Source organism: Drosophila biarmipes, chromosome 3R (genome assembly GCF_025231255.1).
Source record: "Drosophila biarmipes strain raj3 chromosome 3R, RU_DBia_V1.1, whole genome shotgun sequence".
NCBI classification, from domain to species: domain Eukaryota; kingdom Metazoa; phylum Arthropoda; class Insecta; order Diptera; family Drosophilidae; genus Drosophila; species Drosophila biarmipes.
Window position 1 is genome coordinate 18,081,305 of NC_066616.1, and position 24,886 is coordinate 18,106,190.

The 24,886-nt window shown below is 39.8% G+C and overlaps 1 protein-coding gene across 16 annotated transcripts; it reads left to right on the top strand.

Moving 5' to 3' along the window:
• The first annotated feature begins 1,428 nt into the window (after window positions 1–1,428).
• LOC108023842 (casein kinase I) lies at window positions 1,429–23,373 on the top strand. 16 transcript variants are annotated; one of them, XM_017093543.3, is made up of 12 exons: window positions 1,429–1,551; window positions 2,678–3,000; window positions 9,996–10,204; window positions 13,065–13,175; window positions 14,331–14,497; window positions 17,015–17,129; window positions 17,185–17,453; window positions 17,541–17,711; window positions 18,870–18,950; window positions 20,012–20,110; window positions 21,760–21,866; window positions 22,397–23,373. In XM_017093543.3, exons 3-12 carry the CDS (start codon window positions 10,093–10,095, stop codon window positions 22,464–22,466), a joined length of 1,302 nt encoding a protein of 433 aa, XP_016949032.1. In that variant the 5' UTR covers window positions 1,429–1,551; window positions 2,678–3,000; window positions 9,996–10,092; the 3' UTR covers window positions 22,467–23,373. The 16 variants fall into 16 exon arrangements, with proteins under 16 accessions (XP_016949032.1, XP_016948979.1, XP_016948993.1 ...); XM_017093490.3 differs by lacking the exons at window positions 1,429–1,551; window positions 2,678–3,000 and adding an exon at window positions 9,674–9,735; XM_017093504.3 differs by lacking the exons at window positions 1,429–1,551; window positions 2,678–3,000 and adding an exon at window positions 9,674–9,735 and having other exon boundaries at window positions 22,415–23,373.
• Window positions 23,374–24,886: the final 1,513 nt, after the last annotated feature.

The following is a 24,886-nucleotide window of genomic DNA, read 5'->3' on the forward strand; positions in this document are numbered from 1 at the left end:
GTGCAGTTAAAAAAAACATTTGATTGAAGGTTAAGTCACTCGAGAGCCTTAACTAAATATTTAATCATTTAATTATGACCGGCGGCGGTATCGATATCGGTGCGTAGCAAGATAGTGTGTTGTACGCTTAGGAAAATAAATCTTTAATTGATTTGTCTAGACATGTACGCTTTCGAAAAATGGAAATCCTTGGTTGAAATCCATATGCCTAATTCAATTTGAGGTGGGTAACTAATTGAATTTAGTGATGTTTTGTAAGAGGTAGTCTTGAGTGAGGAAGAAATTGTTTTATTATTATTTTGATGTATTTGTGTTGTACCGTTGTACAGATATTCAACCCCATCGATCCCACTGTGCTAATTCCAGGGGATTTCTGTTAACAGACACTGTTATGGCAGCAGGCATACAGCTGTCTCGCTTATCGCCGTTTATGCATGGCACTGCTGCATGAGTCACTCCCTCGCGCACACCACCGGCCCCTCAACCCCCTCGCTGGCACTCACTGGTGTTGGTAGCAAACTCAACAGTTGCGACTGCGCTCCAAAGAAATCTCCATTGAGGCAAAGCCATAGATCGTTGCCTCTCTTTTGCCGGCTTGGTTAGCTTATATTCGGCTTCTCGTTCTGCGTGCTCCATTCTCCAATCTCCACCTCGTTTGCGCGTGAGTGTGAGTGTGTTTGACAGGTGCGTTTTGTTTGTGTAACGAGTTTGCTTGCGATAGTTTCTCGGCCGCTGACGCATGAAAGCTACCTGTCTCTGTCGCTCGTCATTATCAGTTTGTAGCTTGCTCTTGCACCTCGCTGCCGCTGTTGTTGTTATTTTTGTATCTCTCTCCAAAAGTGACAAGAACAAGAACAACGTCCAGCAGCAGCAGCAGCAGCAGCAGCGGCATGAACAATAATTACATACTAATACAAACTGCTCATTTGCCGCATTTTCACACGCTCACAAGTGTTTTACCTTGCTCACTCTCTCGACCGTTGTCCTTCGCTCTTTCTCCTACACCGTGAGAAATTCATCTGGATATGTTTATGTCATCATATGTTTCATGTTCTCGATCGAATATGTGTTTGGGTTAAGATACTCGTCAGAGTTAATTTGATCGGACCTTAAAAATGACTTAATTGGATTTAGACTTCAGGCACGTTCGTCTGCTTATTAAAAATCAGGTATGAACCTCACTATGTTTCTTCACAGTGTTTTGCACTATAATAAGTATAAGTCATACGTAAATATCATTGATTTTCGTTGAATTAACATCAGAAAAATAAATTTTTTACGACCCTAATCGTAATGAAAATCACCGAATCGATCTTCAAGTTACACCGAATTTCTCCCTGTGTGGGGGGTTCTCTCGCACTCTCTCTCTTTCTCTCCCGCCGCCTTCGCCGTCGCGGGTTCTTTGTGCCGGGGCTCATTTGATTTTCGATCGCTTGGCGCGGCAGTTGTCATTCCGTCTCCTCCTCCGCCGTACTTGTGTTTTCGCAACTCTCTCGCCAATCTCGCGGTGCGCTGCGGGTGTGCACTGCAGTGTAGTAGTATAGTATATCTGTGAGAATTCGTGGTGTGCTGTGTTGTTGTACGCGTTAATCGCTTTATCGCTGTGACGTTGAATAATTTGTGTTTGCTCCAGTTTCCTTTGGAAACGATTTTGAATGCAGTGCAGCCACGTTTTTTATGCGCTCTTTACGGCCGCCTGTGTGCGTGTGTGTGTCAAAAGTTGGAGACCAAAATAAATAGTGGACCTGTGGAGCATAGCAGAAAAGAGTTGTGCCTGTCAAACTGTTGCTAAACACCTCTGCTATCTCTGTATCCCCATCTCCTTCGGCCTGACAGTCTGCCACAACTGGAAAATTATCTATCCTCTCTTCTCGCTCAGCTGTGTGCGTGTGCTTGTGTGTGTATCTTTTAGTTTTTTAATCAGCTGTGTCCGTGCTTTATTTTCCATCTTCTGCACAACTTTAACGAGTTTTCCCCCCCTTCCTGTGTTTCCCATTTTTGTGTATGGTTAAGTACTATTCTTAGCTCGCTCGCACTTTTCTTCGTTTTGCTGCACACATATTGTTTACTGTGTCTGTTGCTTTTGCTGCTTTGGAGCTGCCTGTTTGTACACCGGCAACATAAACTGGTTTTTCGAGTTATTTATGACTTTTTTCCACAATTTATTTTGCCTGCCTTTTTGGTATCTGTATCTGCTGGGTCTCTCTCCCTCCCTCTCTCTCTCGCACTCCTTTGTCTTTCGGACTTTTGACCTGCAAAAGAAAAGTAACTAAAAAAAAAGAAGTGTTTAAAAGCAGTTTGTTGGGGGCGCTTGGGTCTCCGGCTTTGGCTTTAATTTCGTAATGTGGCGAAAGTTGAGCGGATTTCTCGCATGTTGCAGCACTTTTCTGATCTTTTCCGCACCGCCCACCCTCCGCTCTCCTCGCCCTTGCTCGCTCGCACCAGCACACACGCACACAAAGACAAAGCGCAGCGGATATGGCAAATTAAAAACATTTTCCAGTTGGGATTTAATAATAGTACGCAAAGAGCAGCACACAGAAATAGTTGTGATAGTAATACTAATAATAATCAAATGTGCTTCGAGTGCAAAGCAAAGAAAGCGGAAAAGTGATTAAGCAAGAAATATGATTGCACAGTCGAAATAAAAATTAATGTTTATTTGTTAATTTCCAAGCTAACCAGATGTGCAATAAATGTGCTAAAATTGTGTAAAATTCAAGCCATGCAGCTAGTTAAGCAATTGTGAAACAAAGCCAGCGAAAATATAAAAACACGTTCTCAAACACAACAACAGTAAATCAGCAGCAACAACAAGCAGTACAACAACGTGGAGTGAACGGCCGCAGAGTCAACAACAGCTGCTCACGGTTTGACGGCCACTGGGCGTCGGCGATCCCCCGCGACGCTCTTCCTCTTCCCCTTCCACGGGATTCCATGCATGAGGCCCTTCTCGCCCTCTCTGTCGCACTGAAAGCGCCGTTCCACGGAGTTCACCGGGTTAGTTATAGATGTATATATTTTTTTATCGCGTTTCCCTGGCCGCGTTAGCCACTTGTGTTGAACACATGTTAAGCGCTCAGTTTCGAATGACTCGCAACGGAAGGGTTGTGGGAACTATCTGGGATACTCTGCGGTGCGTCAGTGTGACCAGTATCGCGTTTATCGCAGGAAAGTACCCTGGAATGGCACAGATACTTCCAGTGAATAACCGTTGCGTGTGGTTAAAGTCGAATGAACAATATGTATTCATTTTTCCAGATACAAAAGTCATTGCTTTATCTTGTATTTTGAATTACTCCACGTGAGTAGTTTAAAAGTTCAAATATTTTTAACCACCCCCTGTGTTACTTAATAATGAACTGTGACGTCTGGGCTAACAAATCAGTATTCATTTACTCGCCCCCTCCGTATTTCGCAAACAAAGTGTGTAAATAAGAAAACTAAACAGTCAGGTATCCAAAGCAATTATTTGCAAACTGAGACGTGAGTTTTCCACTCCTTTAAAAGTTTGAAATTTCATAACTTTATAGAGTCGACCTCTAGAGTTTTGCTGTCTTTGAGAAAATGCGAATTCAGGTGACTATTATGCAGGGCCACACTGTATTGACTATTCCCGGCCTTCAGTTTGGCAATCGACTGACAGACATGCCGATTAAAGATAAATAAGAAAAGCGTAAAAATGCAATTGCTCAAATTGCATTGGCCGCGACATTGAACTCGGCCAGAAGCTGCAAACAATGCAGCAATAAAAAAGCCAAAGAAAAAACGAGGGAAACCGAACTTTTGTTGGCAGCGCAAACGCACGTGAGGTTTTTCAATGTCGAAAAGCCACGCCCCCGTCAATCCACCAACGCCCAACCAAGGCGGAAGGAAGGAATCGGGCGTAAATAACAGCAAAGCAAGGGTGAAGGAGGCCAGTTGGGGTTGGGGTTATCTCGGGGTCACCCGCCACCCCATCGACGCGCTACGAAAGGTTGAGCGCTGCAGGAAGAAAACACTAGAAAGCAAATTACCGACAATTTTACACAGTCGCATACGACGGGGGTCGGAATAATAGCCAAACAAGATCGGGTTGTCCATAATATTCATTATTATTACAGCTAGTAAAATGGAAAAGTTCCGGAAAGCAACAACAGGAGTACCCAAAAATAATCTGGGAATGGATTAGAAGAACTTAAGGAGGATATTAAATAGTGATAAACGAAATGTGTTTTTTAATAGATTTCTATTAAAGTGGAAGCAGAAATCGCACCTGAGATGCGACATACTTCGTGCTGGCTCTCGAACCGCTTGTGTAATTGCAACTGTGGGTTCGGTGGTCACTTAATGCCACTCATATGTGGTCTATAGCGTTGACCTCTGTGGAACTCATTTGCATAGCTTTCGGCTTTTGCACGTGTCCGAGCTGAGGCTAAACTAATTAAGGCCTACGCCGCCGAGGCACACAGATACGCAGCGCAGATGGCCCACAAACAGGATCTGTGGGCGGAGAAGAAGGGGAGGGAGGAGGCGGGGATTGGACTTCATATTCAATGTTAATCTAACATGCAAAGGTCAATCGGCCATTGAAGCGCCCACATACAGACACACAAGCACATCCACATCCACGGCGACGAGCGTTCACATTACAGGCATTGTGCACTTTTCAGTTAGAGGCTGTGGCGTTGATAGACTGCGTCGTCAATGGAATTGTGTTGGCTCTGCCGCTGGAAGTGGAAGTGGGCTGGGTGACGTGCCAGCCCAGCCCCAAATCTGGCGGCACAGTGGGGCGATTCGGCGAATGTTGGGTATTGACTACCAGCAAAAGATACTACACAAGGGGGGGTCATTAGTCGTCGGATTATGTGTGAAATCAGTTCACTGATCATCCCATTTCCAATTAGTTTTATGGCAAACTTCTTAAGGAAATAATATCCTATCTTTACTTCTTAGTATAAAACCCTTACTTATTTTTATTTTATTAATGCCATGATGGCACCCACTGTGCAAGGTGCAGTGGCGCTTGCATCTGTCTCCCTCCCCTTCCTGCCTCCCCCTCTTGGCTTGTGTCCTCCCCCTTTTGAGATGGGCTGCGCCTGTTTCCCACTCTCTTTTCACACACTTGCCACTCGTTCATTTCGACTCGCTATTGTCTGACGTCGCTGCTAATCAAGGCGCGCTTATCTAGCCAACTCGTATCTGTGTGGGTTCTCGAGTGGCTTGTCTATGTGTGCAGCAAGGCTCTCTCGCTCTCCCCGCTTATCACCGTTGATGGGTCAGTTGGTATGGAAGTGGGCTTGGAGAGATGGAGAGGAGGAAGAAAGCACAAGTGTGTACGCTCATTTATGTTATGCGAATCAAAGTGCTGACATTGTAGTGGTTTCAGCAGTAGTTGTTGTACTCTCCACTCCGCCGCTAAGGCTTTCAAAACGTCAAATGCCATTGAAAATGGATATTGACACGTTACGTTATGTCGTTATGCTGTACGTTATAGCGATTCGATTACGATTCGATTACCAACAACAAGACAGTGGCAACAACAACCGTAATCGCATTAGTAGCAACAATCCAAAACGCATTTGTAGCATATTGCCAATGGATCTGATTCATCCGCATCGACAATTAATGTACACTCTGGTTTTTTAATTACTTTGTGCCTTGTGAATCAATTCGTTTTATTGAGATAGATAAACGTAAGAGTTTTTAAATAATTTTGAGTATGTAAAAAGTATATTTTCGATTTAAAAAGGTATGATTTATAGGTTTATAAAGCCAGAAGTTAACTAACAAGCCATAGAATAAATAAAAAATGTGATTTGTGAGAACTTCTTTTTTTGACTAAATTAAATTTCTTAATTGTTATCTTTTCTTTACAAATTTAATTAAAAATACACAGCAGTTTAGTATATATCTTACCTTGTAAGAGTGTTTCCTACTCGGATATTGGGATTTACTTGTGCGCCTTTTCAATTGATTTGCATAATTGAAATTCAATTGCTCGTGCTGGCAATTGTAATGAAATTGTTTGTTTATATAAATAGAAATTATAGCAACAAATCAATTGAAAGCAATGGGAGGAGAGGAAAGGGAAAAACAAGTGCTGTATAACGTCACATAAATCTCCGGCTGATAGGGCCGCCACCAACACCCACCCAAACGCAACAAGTATAGACACACTCACTTATCACTCGATTTTCTTTATCATTTGTTTATTTTTAAGCACCACTTGCTTTCTTTTGGTTGCTTATGTAATTTTCCCCTAGACATTTTTGGGTTTTTAGTGGCTTCTTGTTTAAGTGGCTTTGCTGGGCTTTAATTGAATTTAAATTAGGCGAGTTAGTCACAGTTTTGGAGTCACTGTGTCACCTTGGTGTCCAATCAATATTCTGTCAAATTAGGGGAAATTCCTTTGCGGTTTGTATGGGTACACAGTAAAAACTTAGGTTGATGTCGTAAAAGAAAGATACTTAGGTTAGTCTTGCTTCGTTAATTAGATTTATTTTAATCTAATTGCCCAAACTATCTTAAGAATTTGTATGACAACAGATAAATCAATATTAAGATAAAGCGTTTAAAATTTAAATTCAAATGTTTTTCTTTCGGTGCACTGTGGCTGTCGCTAATGTTGTGGGATTCTAATAATGATTTTCCGCTGTCTGCGGTTTCTGCCATTGCCGTCATCAGCACAGGTTCTCTATGTTCCCCGTTCTATTTCCCTCCATTTCCCCGCCCTTTTTTCTTTGACTCGGATTTGTGTTCAATTTACACTTGATTTATTTATGAGCCCCACACAGATACGGATAAGAGTGTCCCACAGATACAAGCACACGAGGGGCGTGTGACCCCTTTATTTGGGGGCTGTGAACGAGTGAGTTTGGTCAACCCACCTTGTGCATAATTTTATTTTTAGCCTTTGGCTTATTTTTAATTATCGATTTTGTTTCTCCCTGCCGCCAAACGCAGCAAACAAAATAAAGAAATTCTCTTTTTTATAATTCACTTTCCATCAAACGGGTTTTTTGGCGGTATTTTGTTGGGGAATCTCATTTGGTTTCGCAACAAGTGTTAATTGCTTTTGATGCCGGATGTTATGTCATCTGCTTATCGTGAAGAAATGTCAATGTTTGGTCTGGCATATGAAACGAACCATGATATGATAGATATTTTAGTGAAATGGAAGACTAAACAATCCTGATAAGGGATCGACTTGAGATACTGTATACTCCTTACTTTGTGAGTGAGCATGGGATTAATTTCAAACCTGTATACATACAGTTATCGAGTGCTTATTGAGCTGTGCTTATTAACCCCTTACCGCCAAGGAAACCGCTTTGGCAGACCCCAGCTGCGATTACCAGCAGCCGAGAGCCTTTTTCTCACATTCTGATTCATGAAAAACAAGGCAATCTTTAAGAACAACCAACAACCGGGAGCGACAAAATGGGAACCCGTTTCCAGACCAGGCCGCAGGCAGCAGTGGCAAGAGGCCTCGTAGAAAGCCAGAAACCCAAGAAACCGAGCCAAGCCGACCCCAAAAAGTAATGAAAACAAAAAGAACAACAGAAAAACATTACGCGGAGACCAACCGAATAAAAATGGTTTCAAGTGGGGAGCCAGAGCCAGAGCCAGAGCCAGAGCCGGAGATATGTATATAGTATCTGTGCCGGAGAAGTGGAGACAAACGGCGATCGATCGATGGACATTCAGCCATTTGTACGTTAATACCCGGCCATATGTACAGAGTGCACAGAAAAGACACACTCGTGTGTGTATTAACATGAACCAGTTTTAGCCCCAGGATATTAAGCCATAAAACAGTCACAGCAGTAACAAGAAAGGCATGAAAAATGAGACTTGCCGCGGCAATGAAAATACCCTAGGAAAGCCAACCGACTAGAAATACCCGACTAATTAGTAATTGATGGATGAGGGACGTTTTGTTTTCGTTTCGTAGAGGTCTGCAACGCGTTTATACACTGTTATTGAAAGGTGGCAAGTTATGATTTTGTTTAAGTAACCTATCTATAGAGCCGTAACAGTTGGATGATTGGTTTTTAACTTCGGTTCAAATGACTTCCTTTAATCCTACAGCAAGTCTTGGCCTGGGCTGCAAGTTTCCAGTGTTCTTTGTATTTCCCAGCAGGTTTCGAAGAGGAAGGAACCTGCAATCGAGGTACAACTCGAACTTATTTCTGATTCATTTCGACGCCTGATCAATCCCCTTTGCTCCTGCCCACAGCAATTTACTCTTTAATTGTTATCGGCGGTTTTTAGTCTTTGTGATTTCTTTGCAACAGCCCCGCTTAACGGTACCATTATCGGTGGTGTGTACGTTGTTATTTCTTCTCCTTCGAGTTTTGCAAAAAAGAAGAAAACACTTGTGGGCAGATAAGATTTTCCGACTCCCGTTCGCAGCTGGCAAATAATCGCCGACCGGCGAACTGATATTAGATGAAAGTAGAAATTATGGTCTTGAAACGAGTGGGAATAGCCAATAATTTCCTGTTTATCGGCTCGGGTGGGGCGGGAGAAAAGAAAGATTTTGATTCTCCTTTCCATCAGATAGCCAATTGAATATTGCCATGTGCAACTACCTGAAGTTTAGAGAGATTTAACTATATGGAATTTGAGCTATTTTGTATTGTATGTGCTTAGCAGTGGTAATAACTTAAGGATTGGGTGCGCAAAACTAAGGTTGATGGGTGTAAACTTCAAATGTAAGAATGTATAAAGCAGCAGTAGAATTAGGAATGAAATTTTCTAAGTAACTGGAGGTTTAAGTTAAAGGAAACAAACCGCTTGACCCACTTCCTTAATAATCACGTTAGGTCTCAAATCGATAAAGGCCTTTAATTTGCGATAAAAATTATTGCCTGCACTGTGGTTTTACATCCTACTTCGTCCAATTCGTAGTAGTAATAAATTAAATTATCAAGAAGAGCGATTGTGGGCGAACTGATAATCGTATCTTTATTGTATTTTCCCTTACATTGTGTCGTATATGTCGCATAGGAGTGATTTCCAGTGATTCATTTGCGTTACACTATCTTTGAAAACGAGGCTCGTTGAAAGTATCCCCGCACTTGCAGAAGACAACGTAGTAACCCCTAACCCAATTAAGCACTGTAGCTACGTTGTAATGCCGATTAACCCCGATGACATTGAACTAAATTCTGCAACAATGAAAAGCATGGGAAAATAAGAGATCTTTCAGTGGCCACACCCATTCCGAGCTGCAACAAAGCGCAAAACCTTTTGTCTTAATCAAACATGATTCCCTTGTCTGGCCATGAGTCACCCCACTCGGCTCGACTCTTTACTACTCGAAATCGAGGCCCCAACTCCCCTGGAATCGTCATGCCTCAGCGGGCTCCCCGGACATGTGGCCATAACCAGCAGCTAGTTCTCTATTCCCTTTGCCACGGGCCCAGGCAAACAGAAACTCACCTGGCCTACACAACTCGATTCGTACGAATCGATTTTCGTGCTGTCTGTGCTGGGTCACTCCCGAGAATGCGAAAAGTTTCTGTGTCATTGTCCTGGGGACAAGAGTAAAGAACCTATTTATGAGTACTAGTAACGCCCACTCACAGAACGACAGTATCTTTTTCGGTCGAATAGGTTTACTGAACTCTACTAGCTCAATTTCCGCCTGTCAACAGCTTAGATCTGGCATACCCGGGCCTTTTTGGTCTTTCAAAATTAAATGTTGCGCAAGTATTTAACCCTACAAAAGCATATCAAGGAGGAAGAGTACGTATTTGAGATCTAGCCAAGGAGTAAGGCGCACCTTAAGTCTAAGTATTAATCAGCTAAGCCTTCCTTTATAGATGATTAGGGAAGAGTGTTAGCTGTATTTTGTACTCCATTATGCAGACTAGTATTATAATTTCTCCCTAGCAAAGCCTACATCAGGTGGTTGTGGTGCCTGCCCCCGCCCAAAGGCCCCTGAAATGCTTACTTTTATTGCAATCAACTTGTCACTAATCGATTTCCGTTCTCTTTCCTTGCAGTGGCGGTGGCCCACAAACGACAACTGCCGGTCCATCCGCTGGTAATGTGGCAAATGCCACCACAGCCCTAGCCGGTGGTAAGAGCTCAAGCAATAACATGTATTCCACCCGCCAATCCGTGAGCACCACAACCGGTGTACTTATGGTCGGACCAAATTTTCGTGTCGGTAAAAAAATTGGCTGTGGTAATTTTGGCGAACTGCGTTTAGGTAAGTACCGAGGAGTGTGTATAAAATAAGACAATCAATCGATTTGAATGTTCTCAAGATCATTTGTCTATGTAGAAAGTTATGCAGTGTTACTCATGGTTTTCTGGGTAGATTGGGCTTTAAATTGAATAAAAAATGAAGATCAGTTGGTTTTCATTTCTTGCATTTGCATTTTCCTTACCTCAGCAATATCCGTTAAAAGTCAAAGTTAAAGCGAGTGGATTCAGTTTTTGATAATTTTTTCTTTGAAGCAAGACTTCTCTTGAAAATACTCGAAATGTGATGTTTATGATTCCAAGCCAGGCTTCGTAGTACCCGAACCCCATTAACCATTTCTCTTACCCATTTTTTGCCTGTTGGCATGCAAATAATGTCGCGTTTGGGGCTCTTTTTTCTTGATTTTTTCGCTGGCCACTTCCTTTCGTCGGGCATTCCTTGCCAGGTCTGTTAACCACAATGGGAACAGTTCCCCGCTCCTTTTCACCGGCGGCAAGAAGTGCACAATACAACCAAATACAACATACAAAATAAAAAAGTAAAAATGCCATTCCATTCCGCCATCTGTTTTCTTGGCATCGTCGACGTCGTCATTTTGGCTTTGTTTGCTAAATGCGCTTTTATAAAGTTGTTTCATGCAGGCCCCCGCCCCGCCGCCGTGTGTTTGTTTTACTTTTTCGGGGCCTGCCACTTCCTTTTGTGCATTTGTTGTCACATTGCCAACAGGTAGTACTATATGTACTATATGGTCTAGCTAATTCGCAGCCGGCAGTGGCCAGTGCCGCCAAAACTGTAATCTATCAGCGCCCTCAGTCCGTCTCTTTCTTCGCCCGCTCAGTCCGTCTCTTTCAGCCGGTCTGAGCCGTGCTGCTGTTTCTTTGTTCCACCTCAGCATCTCGAGACTTTTTGTTGTGGGGTTTTTTCATGACTCATTAAGCCGCACACGACGGCTTTGGTAAAAGGCAAAACAATCACACTTGAATGCTGTGTTTAATTGGCAACAGTTTGAGAAGCACCACTCGGTAGGGTTCAATGGAAACAGTATCTTAAATTTGTTTCTATGACGTCGCACAGCCCATTTCGCTTCGCTTATGATATCATTTTTATTAATTGTGCTCTATAAATATCTTACGCCAAGTATGTGTTTGTTGGCTCTTTTCCTTTGTTATTAATTCAGATTACTGCTGACGCTGAGATAAAAGCGAAATGTTTGGGCCTTTTAAATTGGGGCATTTTCATTTTCTTTCTCTCGAACTGCAATCAAAATGACATAATTTTGTTTTTCATTTAGAAGAGGCCCGTTTCTGCTTCTTTTGTGTTCTCTGCCCATTTCAAAAACAGAGGAACAGGAATATATTAGAGAGAGGCCGTTGGGAAACCAGAACCAGAACGTTGACCAACCTAAATACTTTTCCGCCTCTTTTCCTAGCTCGTTTTTATGGGCGCCTTGCGTGGGCGTTTCTCGTTTAATTTTGGGAACTTTCGCTTTATTTTTGTTCGGCGTAGCACGCCCTTTATAAAATTTCTTTTCTCTTCCTCGTTGTTTCAGTTGCTGTGTGATTCTGTTTTATTGTTTATAGCGCGCAAATTGTTTTCAACAAATCTTAGGGTTTGTTTTTCGTTTTTTGCACACTTCTGTACTGTGATTAATATTGTATATTGAGTTAGGTCACGGTATTTGTTGATGATTTGCTCGGAGATTGGCTCGCAGGGGCTGGAATAGGCATTTCTTTATAACTATAACTCTCTTTGGAAAGTCCATTACATTATATAAAAACCATGGTTAAGGGGTTTTTCAGAACTGGAGGTTGAGACTATCAATTTAAGTGCACATTCCATAGAAATTTATAATGGTTGCCAGCAGTCCAGCAGTCTTAGAAGTTTTGCCTTTGTAGACAAACGATTCAAGAGCAACAAATTATTGTTAATTTAGCACTTTCTGCCAAAGTGTTCCAAGAAATGGGCAAACAAATGCTTTGCTCGGGGGCGTGGCGGGCAAGGGCGTTTTCCAGCATGTAATCAAAATCATGCGGCTTCCTATCGCCATGTTTATATCCACATACATACATCTATTTGTGTGCGGCGACTCTATCAACGTTTTAATTTTGTGTCTGTTGATAAGCAACGTCTGTCTCACCCATCCAACCACCCAACCACCCACCCAGTCAGCCAGCCAACTCATAAAACCGAACCCAACCCAAGCCACCCACACATTCTCGGTGGGTTCTCTCGCCGCCTTCTCATGACATAATTTCGCACATGAGCGCACTGTTCGCCGTTGACATCTTCTCTCAGCTTCTGTCTGCGTCTCCGTCATGTCGTCACATCTGAAATGCAATTCTCAAATTATATGCGGCCTTGTTCTCAATCCCACTTCCGAGCGATTTTCTCTAATCCCATCCTAAAATTCGGAAAAGCTATTAAGGGCTTTTGATGAAATGCAGTATAAGAAGTTCCTTTTAAAATAATTTAATGATGGATTACAGTTTTATTTAAACAATATTATAATAATGGGAGTATAATCAGTTTCAGTTTATGGATGATTTTTGGAGTGCTTGAGAACAGGGGAACATACGTATAACTGCTAGTTTTATCACTACTACTATTTCCTCCTTCGGTCAGGTCGTCGAATGTGTTGCTTCGGTGGTGTTGGTGTCGCAGGGCGTAATGGGCGTGGCACTGCCGACAGCAGTGGGGCAGGTAAACCCCTTGAGCGCATGAGAACCGTGATAGTCTACCTTGAGCATGTATAAGTCCCTTCTGGTTTTGGCAATGCATTTTGGGCTTCTGAATTGATGTTTGTCTTATTTTAAAACTATCTTCTGAATAATACAACTAATTCAGATATGCTCTTCCTTTGCAGGCAAAAATCTTTACAACAATGAACATGTAGCAATAAAAATGGAGCCTATGAAGTCAAAGGCTCCGCAACTACACTTAGAGTATAGGTTTTATAAACTATTAGGATCACATGGTATGTAAACAATCGATTTTTAACACTGCAGTCAACCCCCAAACTTTCCCAAAGCTGTCGTCCCACTTAACACTAACCACTTACTAACAACCAAAGACCTCTGCAGGGAAGATAACTCCAGTGGCTCTGAAGAAGTACAGATTGTACTTGAAGATTACCCAAGCCGGTCTCTTTCCTGGTCACACTCCCTCCCAACGTCCACCCTTTTACTAACCTAAAACTACTGAAAATAAAATAGTTTTGCACCGTTACCACCACTTGATTAGTTTCCTATGTAAACGAATGTATATTATCATTTTTGTATAACACTTATGGTACCTCGCAAGTGTTAAACACATTGCGAAGAAAGTATACGACGAAAAGAAAAACATGAATAGATTTTCTCAAGCATATTTTCGGAGGTCGGTCGGTGCGTGAGATGAAAATTGAAAAGATAAAAGCAAATGATTGAAAAACAATAAACTGTATAAACACCTCGTCCTGTATATTGTACGTCTGTGGTGAGCGGCTCAGGCTGCAGCTGCAACTACTGTTATACTGTTATACCCGCCAATGTAAAACAGCTAGAAAATCACGAAAATCAAATCACTATATATACTCCCTGCTATATATACCGATTTCTCAACGATTACCCGACTTTAAATTATTTAATTCTTGTTTTTTTTTTATCCTCCGTTTTCTATTGCTTTTTCTAATCTGTTGTTTTTATAAATATATTGCTCTCGTTCCTCCATTATTCATCAACTTCTGCAACACCAAAATATACTTGCTATGAATTATTGAACGAACCACACCGCTAAACTGAAATTTAAACCCGAACCCGATCATCATGCGCCGCTCTCTATCTTCTATCTATATATTTCTCCCCGTGTCTGCTGCAATCAACCACAACATTACAACCAACTCGAAATTGAACCGAACTGAATTGAATTGAACCAACCCACCTGCAAACAACCAACTTCAACTACAATCAACTGTTGCATAATACATTGCGATGCCGTGTTGCTATAACATAATGCTATGAACCAACCCCTCACTCACCATCCCACCATCAAAACTGTATCGGACCCCGAATCGGAATTGGAATTGGATTCTGTCCTGTATCTGAAAACAATGCAAACCCAATGCGACCACGGAATCCATCTCGAAATGCAGCCGATAACGCCCCAGATGGCATACCACGCATTTATCATTTGGGCACTTGCGGTGGCCGTTACAATGCCATGGTTTTAGAGTTATTGGGATTATCATTAGAAGATCTCTTCAATATTTGCGCCCGTAAATTTTCACTTAAGACTGTATTGATGATAGCGAAACAACTTGTAAGTGTGGCAAACCACTAAGACTGCAAACCATCATCACAAGGTGTTTTTGGCGAAAGTAAAGCGGGTTTCACTTGATTGTAATGATCGCATAAATGTTGTATGGAGCTATACAATTTGCTTAATGCTAGTTTAGAAAACCAATGCTCGCTGCATTTTGTTTTTTGATTTCCTCTTTTTAACACTTCATTTAAAATTAAAGCGTATGTCTCGTGAAATCCGCCAGCATCTCGTCCATAAACCGATTTTTTAAATTTATATTTTTAACCAAAAGTGTCTCAACGGCTAAAATATAGGTTTCTTTATATTTTTTTTATTTTATTTGTCTTGGAATTCACGCAATGAACGTTAGTCAAGTCTTTAGTTTACTGTAGTTGTGTTGAAAATAAAGTAGAAGTAATAATACTTTTTTGTTGCAACTTCCAATATTGTTTAACGGATCTGCAAAGAAATTATACAAACACAAAAATCAATCCCTCAAAAGCATGTTAACAAAGAGTCGTATAGATTTTACAAATCAAACACTTATTTGTACATAAGCCATTAGGATATTTTGCTTCTTTTGCCTTTTCAAGTGAGAAACAACTGAAATAATGCTATTATAACAGTTTCGTTGTGTTGAACTTGTCAATACTTTACCTCACTGTGTTTTCATTTACCAAACTGACTTTTGTTTTCGCTCTTTTTCTCTTTGATAAAAAAGTGCATTGTATATAATTAACCAAAACTACTAACACAGTTGCAAAAGATCTATCGAACTAGTTACCGGAATTCAGAGAATCCCAAAACCTGTTATACACACCACACACCCAACCACCAAGGAAACTACTCTAGTGTTAAGAATTAGCTGTAAGCACACAAAGAACTGTTATACCCGAGTTAAGGTTTCTACTGGTTAGGTCAAATATGAGGTACGGAGGAGGAGGATGAGTTGGTAGGTGAGTTCCAGTCGCCAGGTTGGTCGTCCAGCAGGCTTTTCCTTGTGTATATGCTTCGAGAATCTCTATTTTTGTTGTTCTTGTTGTGTTTAGCACAGTTGCCCGATAATGTATTTATACTTTCGCTCGATCTCTGTCAAATGAAAGGTGGTAATATCGTAAGACGCGCTACACTAACCTCCAAAACATGAGCCGTAACTCCATCGCTCTCTACACATCACTCTCCCACTCTGTCTCTCTCCTTTTTGTTGTGTCCGACCCGTCAAATTAATAGAAATGCAGCTTAAAAAAAAACCAAAAAAATGATATTGAAAAATGATTTCTATTTTGTATCTCTCATCTTTCTTTCTTCTCTCTCCCATCTCTCTCTTTTTATCTCTTGTTCACCAATTTTTTGCATAAATACAACAAAAACAACAATGAACAACAAATCGAACAACCAAAAAACTTTTGTGCGCTGTCCAACACTCGAATAAATAATAAACACTCGCTCGCTTCCTCCAAACAAAATTCCATGTCAACCCAACCAACCAACTGAAAAAAAATCGACCACTTAATCAATCAATCAATCGATCGATCAATCGATAGCAGAGGGTGTACCAGAAGTATATTACTTTGGCCCCTGCGGCAAATACAATGCTCTTGTTATGGAGTTGCTTGGTCCATCACTCGAAGATTTATTCGATATTTGCGGCAGACGTTTCACTTTGAAGAGCGTTCTTCTGATAGCTATACAATTAGTAAGTACTACCACAACAAAATCCACCAAAAACCAAAGTTAAACAACGCAGCAAAATCAACAGATATCTGTAATCAGCAAAGTTTTCCCAAGCACGCGCATAACTCTGCACATAATTACATTCACAACACTGGTAGACGAGGCCAAAATTAACCAACACTAGTCCTAAGACTCCAGATCAAAAACACTTTTTGTTTGTTTTGCGTGTGTGTGTTCGGGTTGGGATGTGTATCTGCGTTTCTATTAGGGTTGCTTGGTTAAAAATTAGCTTATAGTTTTAACTATTTTATTTACTGTTTATCTGATGTCCATTACTAACAAAAACCAATAGGTCGCTGCCTCTCTCTATCTCGACTCTCTCCGACTCACTATTTCTGTCACAAATCGTAGCTGCCTGGTTGAGGTTTAATTTGTACCTAAGTTTTAAGATTTGTTTGCATTCATTTGGAGGCGTCGTTCACTTCAATTGCTTCTCTACACAAATAGTTCTTAAATATCAGAAACAAAATTCAGCCAAACGAAAAACAAAACGTTCATTGTAACTAAGTAAAATTTGCATGTACACATCAATTAGTAGTTGAAATTAGATAATTTTAAGTTGTTTATACTTATGATTTATCAGCGAAAACAAACGATAAAAAATCAAATGCCATCAAAGAACCAAAAAATTTACAGTAAAAAACATACAGCTAGTTGAGACACTACAGAAAAATGTAATTAAATTATAAAATCGATATAAAGAGAGCACTTCATAGGCAAGAAAGAAACTATTAAATGCTCTCTCTGTCTCTGAAAAAATAACTATTTTCTAATACATTTTTCCTCATTATAAAAATGCAGCTCCACCGGATCGAATATGTTCATAGTCGGCACTTAATATATAGGGATGTGAAACCAGAGAACTTTCTCATCGGCAGAACGTCAACAAAACGTGAAAAAATTATACATATAATTGGTAAGTCCGTAGACTCAATACTCAATTTAAATCTAATCATACTTTTTCTTGACAGATTTCGGTTTGGCCAAAGAATACATTGATTTAGATACAAATAGGCATATACCATATCGGGAGCATAAGTCCCTAACTGGAACGGCACGTTATATGTCAATCAACACGCATATGGGGCGTGAGCAGTCGCGACGCGACGATCTGGAGGCATTGGGTCATATGTTTATGTATTTCTTAAGAGGTTCACTGCCGTGGCAAGGCCTGAAGGCTGATACACTCAAGGAGAGATATCAAAAAATCGGTGATACGAAACGAGCAACGCCCATCGAGGTGAACTATACGCACTTTTCTGCACTCAACTCTGCACCTCTCAATCACTCTGAACAATTGATTAATGTCTTTCTTATCCCCTGGCAGGTGCTTTGCGATGGACATCCGGAAGAGTTTGCGACATATTTGCGTTACGTACGGCGGTTAGATTTTTTCGAAACTCCCGACTATGATTTTCTGCGAAGACTGTTTCAAGACTTATTCGATCGTAAGGGATACACCGACGAGGGCGAGTTCGACTGGACAGGGAAGACAATGGTGAGCTATCGTTTCGACGACCGCATTAAACTTACACTATTTAAGACACGCAAAACACACTTAACCCAACGAAAACTCCGCCGAGTTCTAAAACCTAACCCCAATCTTATTCATAGGAGACATAGTGAAACGCAAGCATATAGATCTATAGAATATGATATCCATAAAAATAACATATCCCAAGAGCACTCTTAATTTAATTATCATGTAACTCTTAAATCATTTCTAATGATGGGAAGCATATCGAGCATGCCAATATGAACTCGATTGACAGAGCCACATATAACAAGCACCACCGCCGCCGTAACCCCAAAACCACAGTGAATGATTCGTATTAACCCAAATGAATGCAAGTCGCATGGGATTGTCACTTGGTTTGACGACCTATGTAACCAAGCACTAACACGGCAGGATCCTCAATGTAAAGCCTGCCACCCGCCGCTGCTGTACAGAAGATGGTGCTCAGTTTGTTCTAAAGTTTGATTGATGTTGCCAACGGCATATGTTATATCTTTTCGCCTCCAATGACTTGAAGGAAATATATATTTTTATAAAGTGTCCCGACCCACCTCAAAGCTAGGACCTTAAATTAAAGCGCAATAGAAAAAGTAAAAACTAAAACACACAAACTCCGAAAAATATTGTGTTTTAATCTGTATAGCTTCCTCTTTTTAAAGACTTTTTGTATTTTGATTTTAAGACCAAGGAACAGCTGGACCAAATGAAGGTCATAAAGAATGCACCACCATCGCATTTGGCCAAAAATAAGTCTGACAAGGTACCGAAAATGTACAACAAATGCTGAACATATATTTTATTTCCAAATCTAAATCAGTGTTGCATAGCAATGTATGACGCTCGACCGCTCACTCAGTGTTGGTAAATGCTTGTTCTCAGTGTGTAAGCTCGTTGCTTTAGGTGGTTAAGCTAGCGTATTTTAAGAACAAAATTTAAGAGACTAACTTAAGCAACCAATTGATGCCATTTTTAACAGCACTTTTCTTCTCTCCTTGATCTCTTTTCTCTTTTTTCGGTTGTCAACACCGTTTCATGTGCGTGTAACTCTGTGTGTTTTTAAACAAACTACTGCATCATCTATATATAAACATGTATTATAAAATTAAAAAAAAATGCATTTACATCACTGTCATAAAACAGTCAACGCCCGTCGGATCTCTGCAAACTGGCCATGAAGTCATCATTTCACCAAATAAAGATCGTCATAATGTTACGGCTAAGGTAAAGTATACAATAATCAATGTTGTACTATCGCAGTCCGAAAAGGAAACTTACTCTCTATCACTGACAAAATTTAACTCGATTACGTTTTAATACTCTTTATAAGATAAACAACCGTTATCCTTGTTTAAACTTAGCTTTAGCGAACCTTTTTTCTCTTTGGTTAGTCAGTTCTTTACTTCTAACATCCGTTCTTAACTGCTCTTCTTTCTCTACTTATGCTCAACGCTTTTGTTTTGATCCCACTCTTCTCCCCTCAACACAATATTTGATATAAAACTATAGGATGTTTCATATTTTGATTTTGATGACGAAGTTGATAATGAGAATGAAGAATATATAATACTTCAGGTTAGACGTTGTAGACTTGAAAAATATCTCTGTACTGGTTAGTGTGCATAAAAGTGCTCTTCTACTCTTTATAAACACACACTCATGAGTATGGCTGTAAACTATATTGCTAGGTTAATAGTGCGCTTTAACATTTTTGGTTTCTCTTAGTCTTTTTCTTTTGTTTAAACTGTGGTAACATAGGGCTATGATCTCCAGAAATCGATATCTCAAGACTGCTACTTGTAGGAGCTCGACTAACTTAGTTTTAAAACTGCACAGAAATGCTTGGAATCGATCGGTGAACGGGAATCGTAGAGCAATTTGTTTCTAACTTGGTCTAACCTGCGCCCTTAAATCTGCCCTTGGTTACTCTTGATTTATTCGGCTTTAATTGTTTACGGTATGGATTTTTTTTGTTGTACTGTAGCACTCTACTGACTTGCTTTAGTTCTATTTAGACTCACACACTCTACCTAAATTAAACACACTCGCATATAATATTAGAGCTGTCTGTCTCTATGTTGTACAAAAATTAAAAACGAAAAACATTTTTGAAAATTAAAATTAATTATTGATCAATTTGCATAAATCCGTTTCCAACAATTGCTCGCAAACCGAACTGAACTGTACCCAATCAAAAACCAAAAACATGAAAAATAATCAAAACCAATTGTCCAAATCCTTCACCACCACTTCAACCACCACCACCATAACCCGCCCAACCACAGACAAATGCCAAAGGAGGTGTTGCTGCGTGGCCTGATGTGCCAAAGTCGGGGGCAACACTGGGCAATCTAACGCCGGCCGATCGGCATGGTTCAGTGCAGGTAAGTTCGCTGCGACAACCGGCCAGTGTTGTACAACAGTTTTTTTCTTTTCCTTCCGTTTCCGTTCCGTTTAATTTCTGTTTTGTCGCTCGCTCGCTCGCTCGCCCGCTCAGTCCTCAGTCTGTAATTGTACATACATGAACAAAAAATGAAGAAAACTCGTAGCAATACAGCTCGTGGTTAAGACATAGCATAATATAAATAAATCACATTTGTATTCGCCTCATTACCTTATTGAAATCTTGTTCAATTGTAATTTTGTACATAATTGCCTATATATATTTCCTATGATTATTACAACGAAACATTATCTATCGCAGACTGTTATATTTTTGGCCTTTTCAATTCTAATGTTTTCACTTGATTTACTCTACATTAGCTCAACAAGGTACTGAACAATAATCTCTCCTCTCAACGTGTGTTATTCCTACTCCTCTCCACTATAGTTTTGCCCACTTCCGTTCGGTTTGATTTTGTTTCTTCAACACGTTTTGTTAGTTTTCTTCTTGGGTATTTTTCTCGGATCTTCCTATTTTATTTTTGAAATTAGAGTTTTTCCTTGATAGTAGTGGAACTGATTGATGCTTGAGGATCCCAATAAAAAAGTGCATGAGAGACGAAGAAGAAACTTAGCCTTTGTCCTTTTGAGCACTGTACTAAAATGCATGTTTCAGCTGTGCATTAACCAACACTAGTCTAGCCGTAACTGTACTTGACTGCATGCCACACAAAGACATACACAACCCTAGAGAAGCATGGATCACATAACCACACACCCACAGTCGTAGATCAATTATTTCGAGAATTCGGCTGGAGGAACATCTCTCATAAAGCTACGTCATTGGCATGCCTTACGAGTCGGAAAGACCACTTTTGATGTATCGAATCAAAGTCGAAACCAAAACACAACTTATTACAGAGATTGCCTGAAGATTCGAGCTCGGATGACGATAGCCCCTTTGATGCTTACTATGAGAAAAGCGACCCCGAAGACGACCCTAAGAAATAAGACACCAAAAACAACGACCTACCAACACTACTATTCTTACCCCCTAATACCACAGCAACGGCTTCTACTAAACTCTAAACGACATTATCCTTCCTTTCCTTTCACTTGCGTTTTACAACACTATCGCGAGGTATTTGAATTACAAATTGTCTGTCCTAGTACTGCGGTCCTTGCATATGTCAGTGCCTGTCTTGTAACCATTGAACATCTTTATGTGCGTGTGTGTTTTGCAAACGAGTCCTGACAATCTAGGCAATCTCCGTTCTAGGTCGGGCGATCCAATCGAAACCCATCTACGACCAGCTCGATTCAAAAAGGCATTGAATATCAAAATTTCTCATTCGTAGTCTTCTTGGATTTGTAGTGCTGCCGAAATAGTCCTTGTTGTGTGTATAACAGTTTCGTTCTGTGTGATGTCTGTACCACCATTCCAATCGATATTTTTGTACCGACTGTACTTTAACTGGTTCATTTTTGATTAGAGAAAAAAAGAAAGCGGTGTATATCGTTAAATTATGTTTAATCACTACTTACTGTATATACTCGTACTATATGTTTAGTACAAAAATTGATGTCGAGTTGAGACTAATACTGCAATTTTATCCATTCTCTTTCTTTGTTCTTTGTCATTCCTTTGCAGGTTGTGAGTTCGACGAACGGCGAACTAAATCCGGACGATCCCACGGCCGGACACTCAAACACGCCCATCACACAGCAGCCGGAAGTCGAAGTGGTCGATGAAACAAAGTATGTGTTACTTAGGCGATCCATTAATCGGTATATCGATATGTAGCATAGCTGTTAGAAGTGTTGCAAAATAGACTGACTTTTGTATAGACAACTACGGAAAAATAAATGTAATTAAAAAGCAAATGTTCAGCTTTATAGGTATATGGATGAAGACAGGGATAGTGAACTATTTGTTATTTTGAGATCAAAGCAATTTATCAAGATATTAAGAAACGAACTAGAAAGGTCAGAAGTAGACTCAAAAATGATCATAATTTTAGAATATCAGATGATATTCAACACCATTGAATATATATATCGATACATTGATTAACCGATCCTCTAGATATATAGTGAAATTTTTTGCTTTGTCGTTTTTAATGCGCAACTTCCGTTTTCCGTTCTCTCTTTCTCTCTCTCCCCCGACCACTCCACTGCCACTGCCTCCGCCTCCGCCTCTGCCTACGTCTCCCCCTATGAATCCGAATCCGAACCCGAATCCGCATCCGTATCCGTCTCGTTTCTGTCCCTTGGTTAACTGTCTCCAGTGGTTCCTTATATTCCAGATGTTGTTGTTTCTTTAAACGAAAGAAGAAGAAATCGACGCGCCAGAAATGACTAGACGGTGTACAATGTAGTCCAGAACGCGAGGCAGTCACCCTGCTGCGCGCCACTTCACATTCAAACTCACGGGATAGCGTATTGAATAATCCGAGTCAGGATTATATCCAGCAGGCAACGTCGCAGCACACGTTGCGTTATCCTCCATCCGCGTCGATGCTGACGCCAACACCAACTACAAACACACCGACACTTCCGTTGTAATTTATATAAATATAAAGCCAGATGCAGCATGCAGAAAGCAACAAAAAAATAATATATTAAATCAAACAAAAACAAAACCCCAACAACAACCACAACCACAACAACAAAACAAAACAAAAACAGAACCCCCGTAAACATTAAATACACTAAAAACAGTAAAAACAAACAAAATGAAACCAATTTTGATTAATTATTGTAATGATTGTATTTTATTATTATTTTTATTATTTACCAATTTTGCGTTTATTATATAAATTATTATAATTATTAATTATATTATTAATTAATGCTATTATAAATAAAAAGAAAACAAAATTCAAACGTAATTCAAACCGACTAGAAATGACACGGCAATCCAAGCGAGAGTCCTCACAACTCACAGCCTAGGCAGCTCCTCACGTCGGTGTCGCTTGTGAAGGAAATCGGAAAGAATCGAAAGAAAGAAAGCTCCCCACAACCACTACCAATGCCACTACACCCTCAGAACCCTATTGCTCCTAACTGACGGAAACTTAAGCACACACAAGAAACCACTTAAAGCATATTTATATATATTATAAACGTATATTAAAGAGACGAAAACAAAACTAGTGCAGCATCATTTAATGAGAGAAGGAGGACATATTTATACGCAACCAACAAACTTGTAAATTATAATGAAAGAAAAGAAAGCGAAAATAAACATCATTTTTAAAAACTATTTCAAATAAATATATGTATGTATGCAGCTATATGAAACCAACTTAAACGTACCGCGTGAGCCATTGTCAGACAAGTAGCAAATCATTTTGCATTTCTATATATTTTGTATTTATTTTTGTAATTTTTGTTACTATGATCATTCATCATTGATCAATTCAAACAACAATTTCTAATAAATTAAGAAATCAGTGTGCAATGTAGGAATTAAATAAAGAACAAAGGGTGTCTTCTCGGCAGGAAAATGTACCATGCTTCCAAGAATTATCCTAAATAGCAAATTGTTTTGGCTTTAGACCCCTAAGGTAATATCAGTGTTCTTGACGCCCTTTGAAATGCTATATTGTTGCGACTCACTTTCGCTGTCTTGTATTAATTAATACTGTCAACCTATTGCTTTTTTTTTCCCCAGTCGCCTCTGAAAAACAAAATGTGTTGACTTGGCTGATTAATTATTTGGTATTTGTCTGATAATGGCTGGACGTACGCAGCTATATGATGTCTCAGATATACAGTATACGTATATGCATCGTCACTCAGCGTAGGCAGCTTGGTTTAGATCTGTTTTGAATGCACTTTTCTAACGCTAATATGTACATATATACACACACAAGTATTTTGATATATATACACGTCTATGATCGGATAAATCAAAATGTAGGAGTCCCTTTTGGTAGTCGAATTAATTTGGAGCATTTATTTTTGAATCGTTTCCTAGGTAATTTTTCGTTTATGAAGTGCGAAGTTAGCGGAATACATTTGCTAGGGAACTCCCGCGTTTCCGCGCAGATGATCAATCACTCGATAGGTAAATACTAATGTACTGAGCCATTTCTTTGATATTACGTGATATGAGTACTAAACTACTAAGAGTTGCCTGCAGCTATCCCCACTTCTTCCCCTCGTTCCCAACAAGCACACTCATCTCCGACTCTGAACGAATTTGATTTTCCTCTACACAACACCTCCATGAGACGAGAGGAGTAATGCTAAAATCAATAAGTCGTATGTGGAATATATATATTTTAAACAAATTTTTTATACTTATTACAAATATACATATAGCAAGGAGAACAAGAATAGCATTAACTATACAAGGACAATGCAGATCTATCGTGTTTTTTTGCAATCTTTCTAGCATATAAAACGGCAAAAAAGCGAAAAAAACCCTAAAAACAGCAAATCAAACTTCAAATTTTACATGAATAACATTGCATATACAATTAACCCAAATTTCCTGTATAGTTAAACAACTAATTTGTATTATATATGACATATTAAAGATACACAAACAAATTACGCTAAAATTGATATTTCTATGACGAGAAGGAATCCGAAACCCAACAAAACCGCACTAGTTTATACAAAGTAAAATATAAAAAAATATACATACATACATTATGTACTTTAAATGTTGATAAACAAAAAAACACAAGAACAAGAATAACCCAAGCATTGATTTATGTATTCAAGAGAGGAAATTTACATATTTGCGACACAGCGAGGGCAGATCG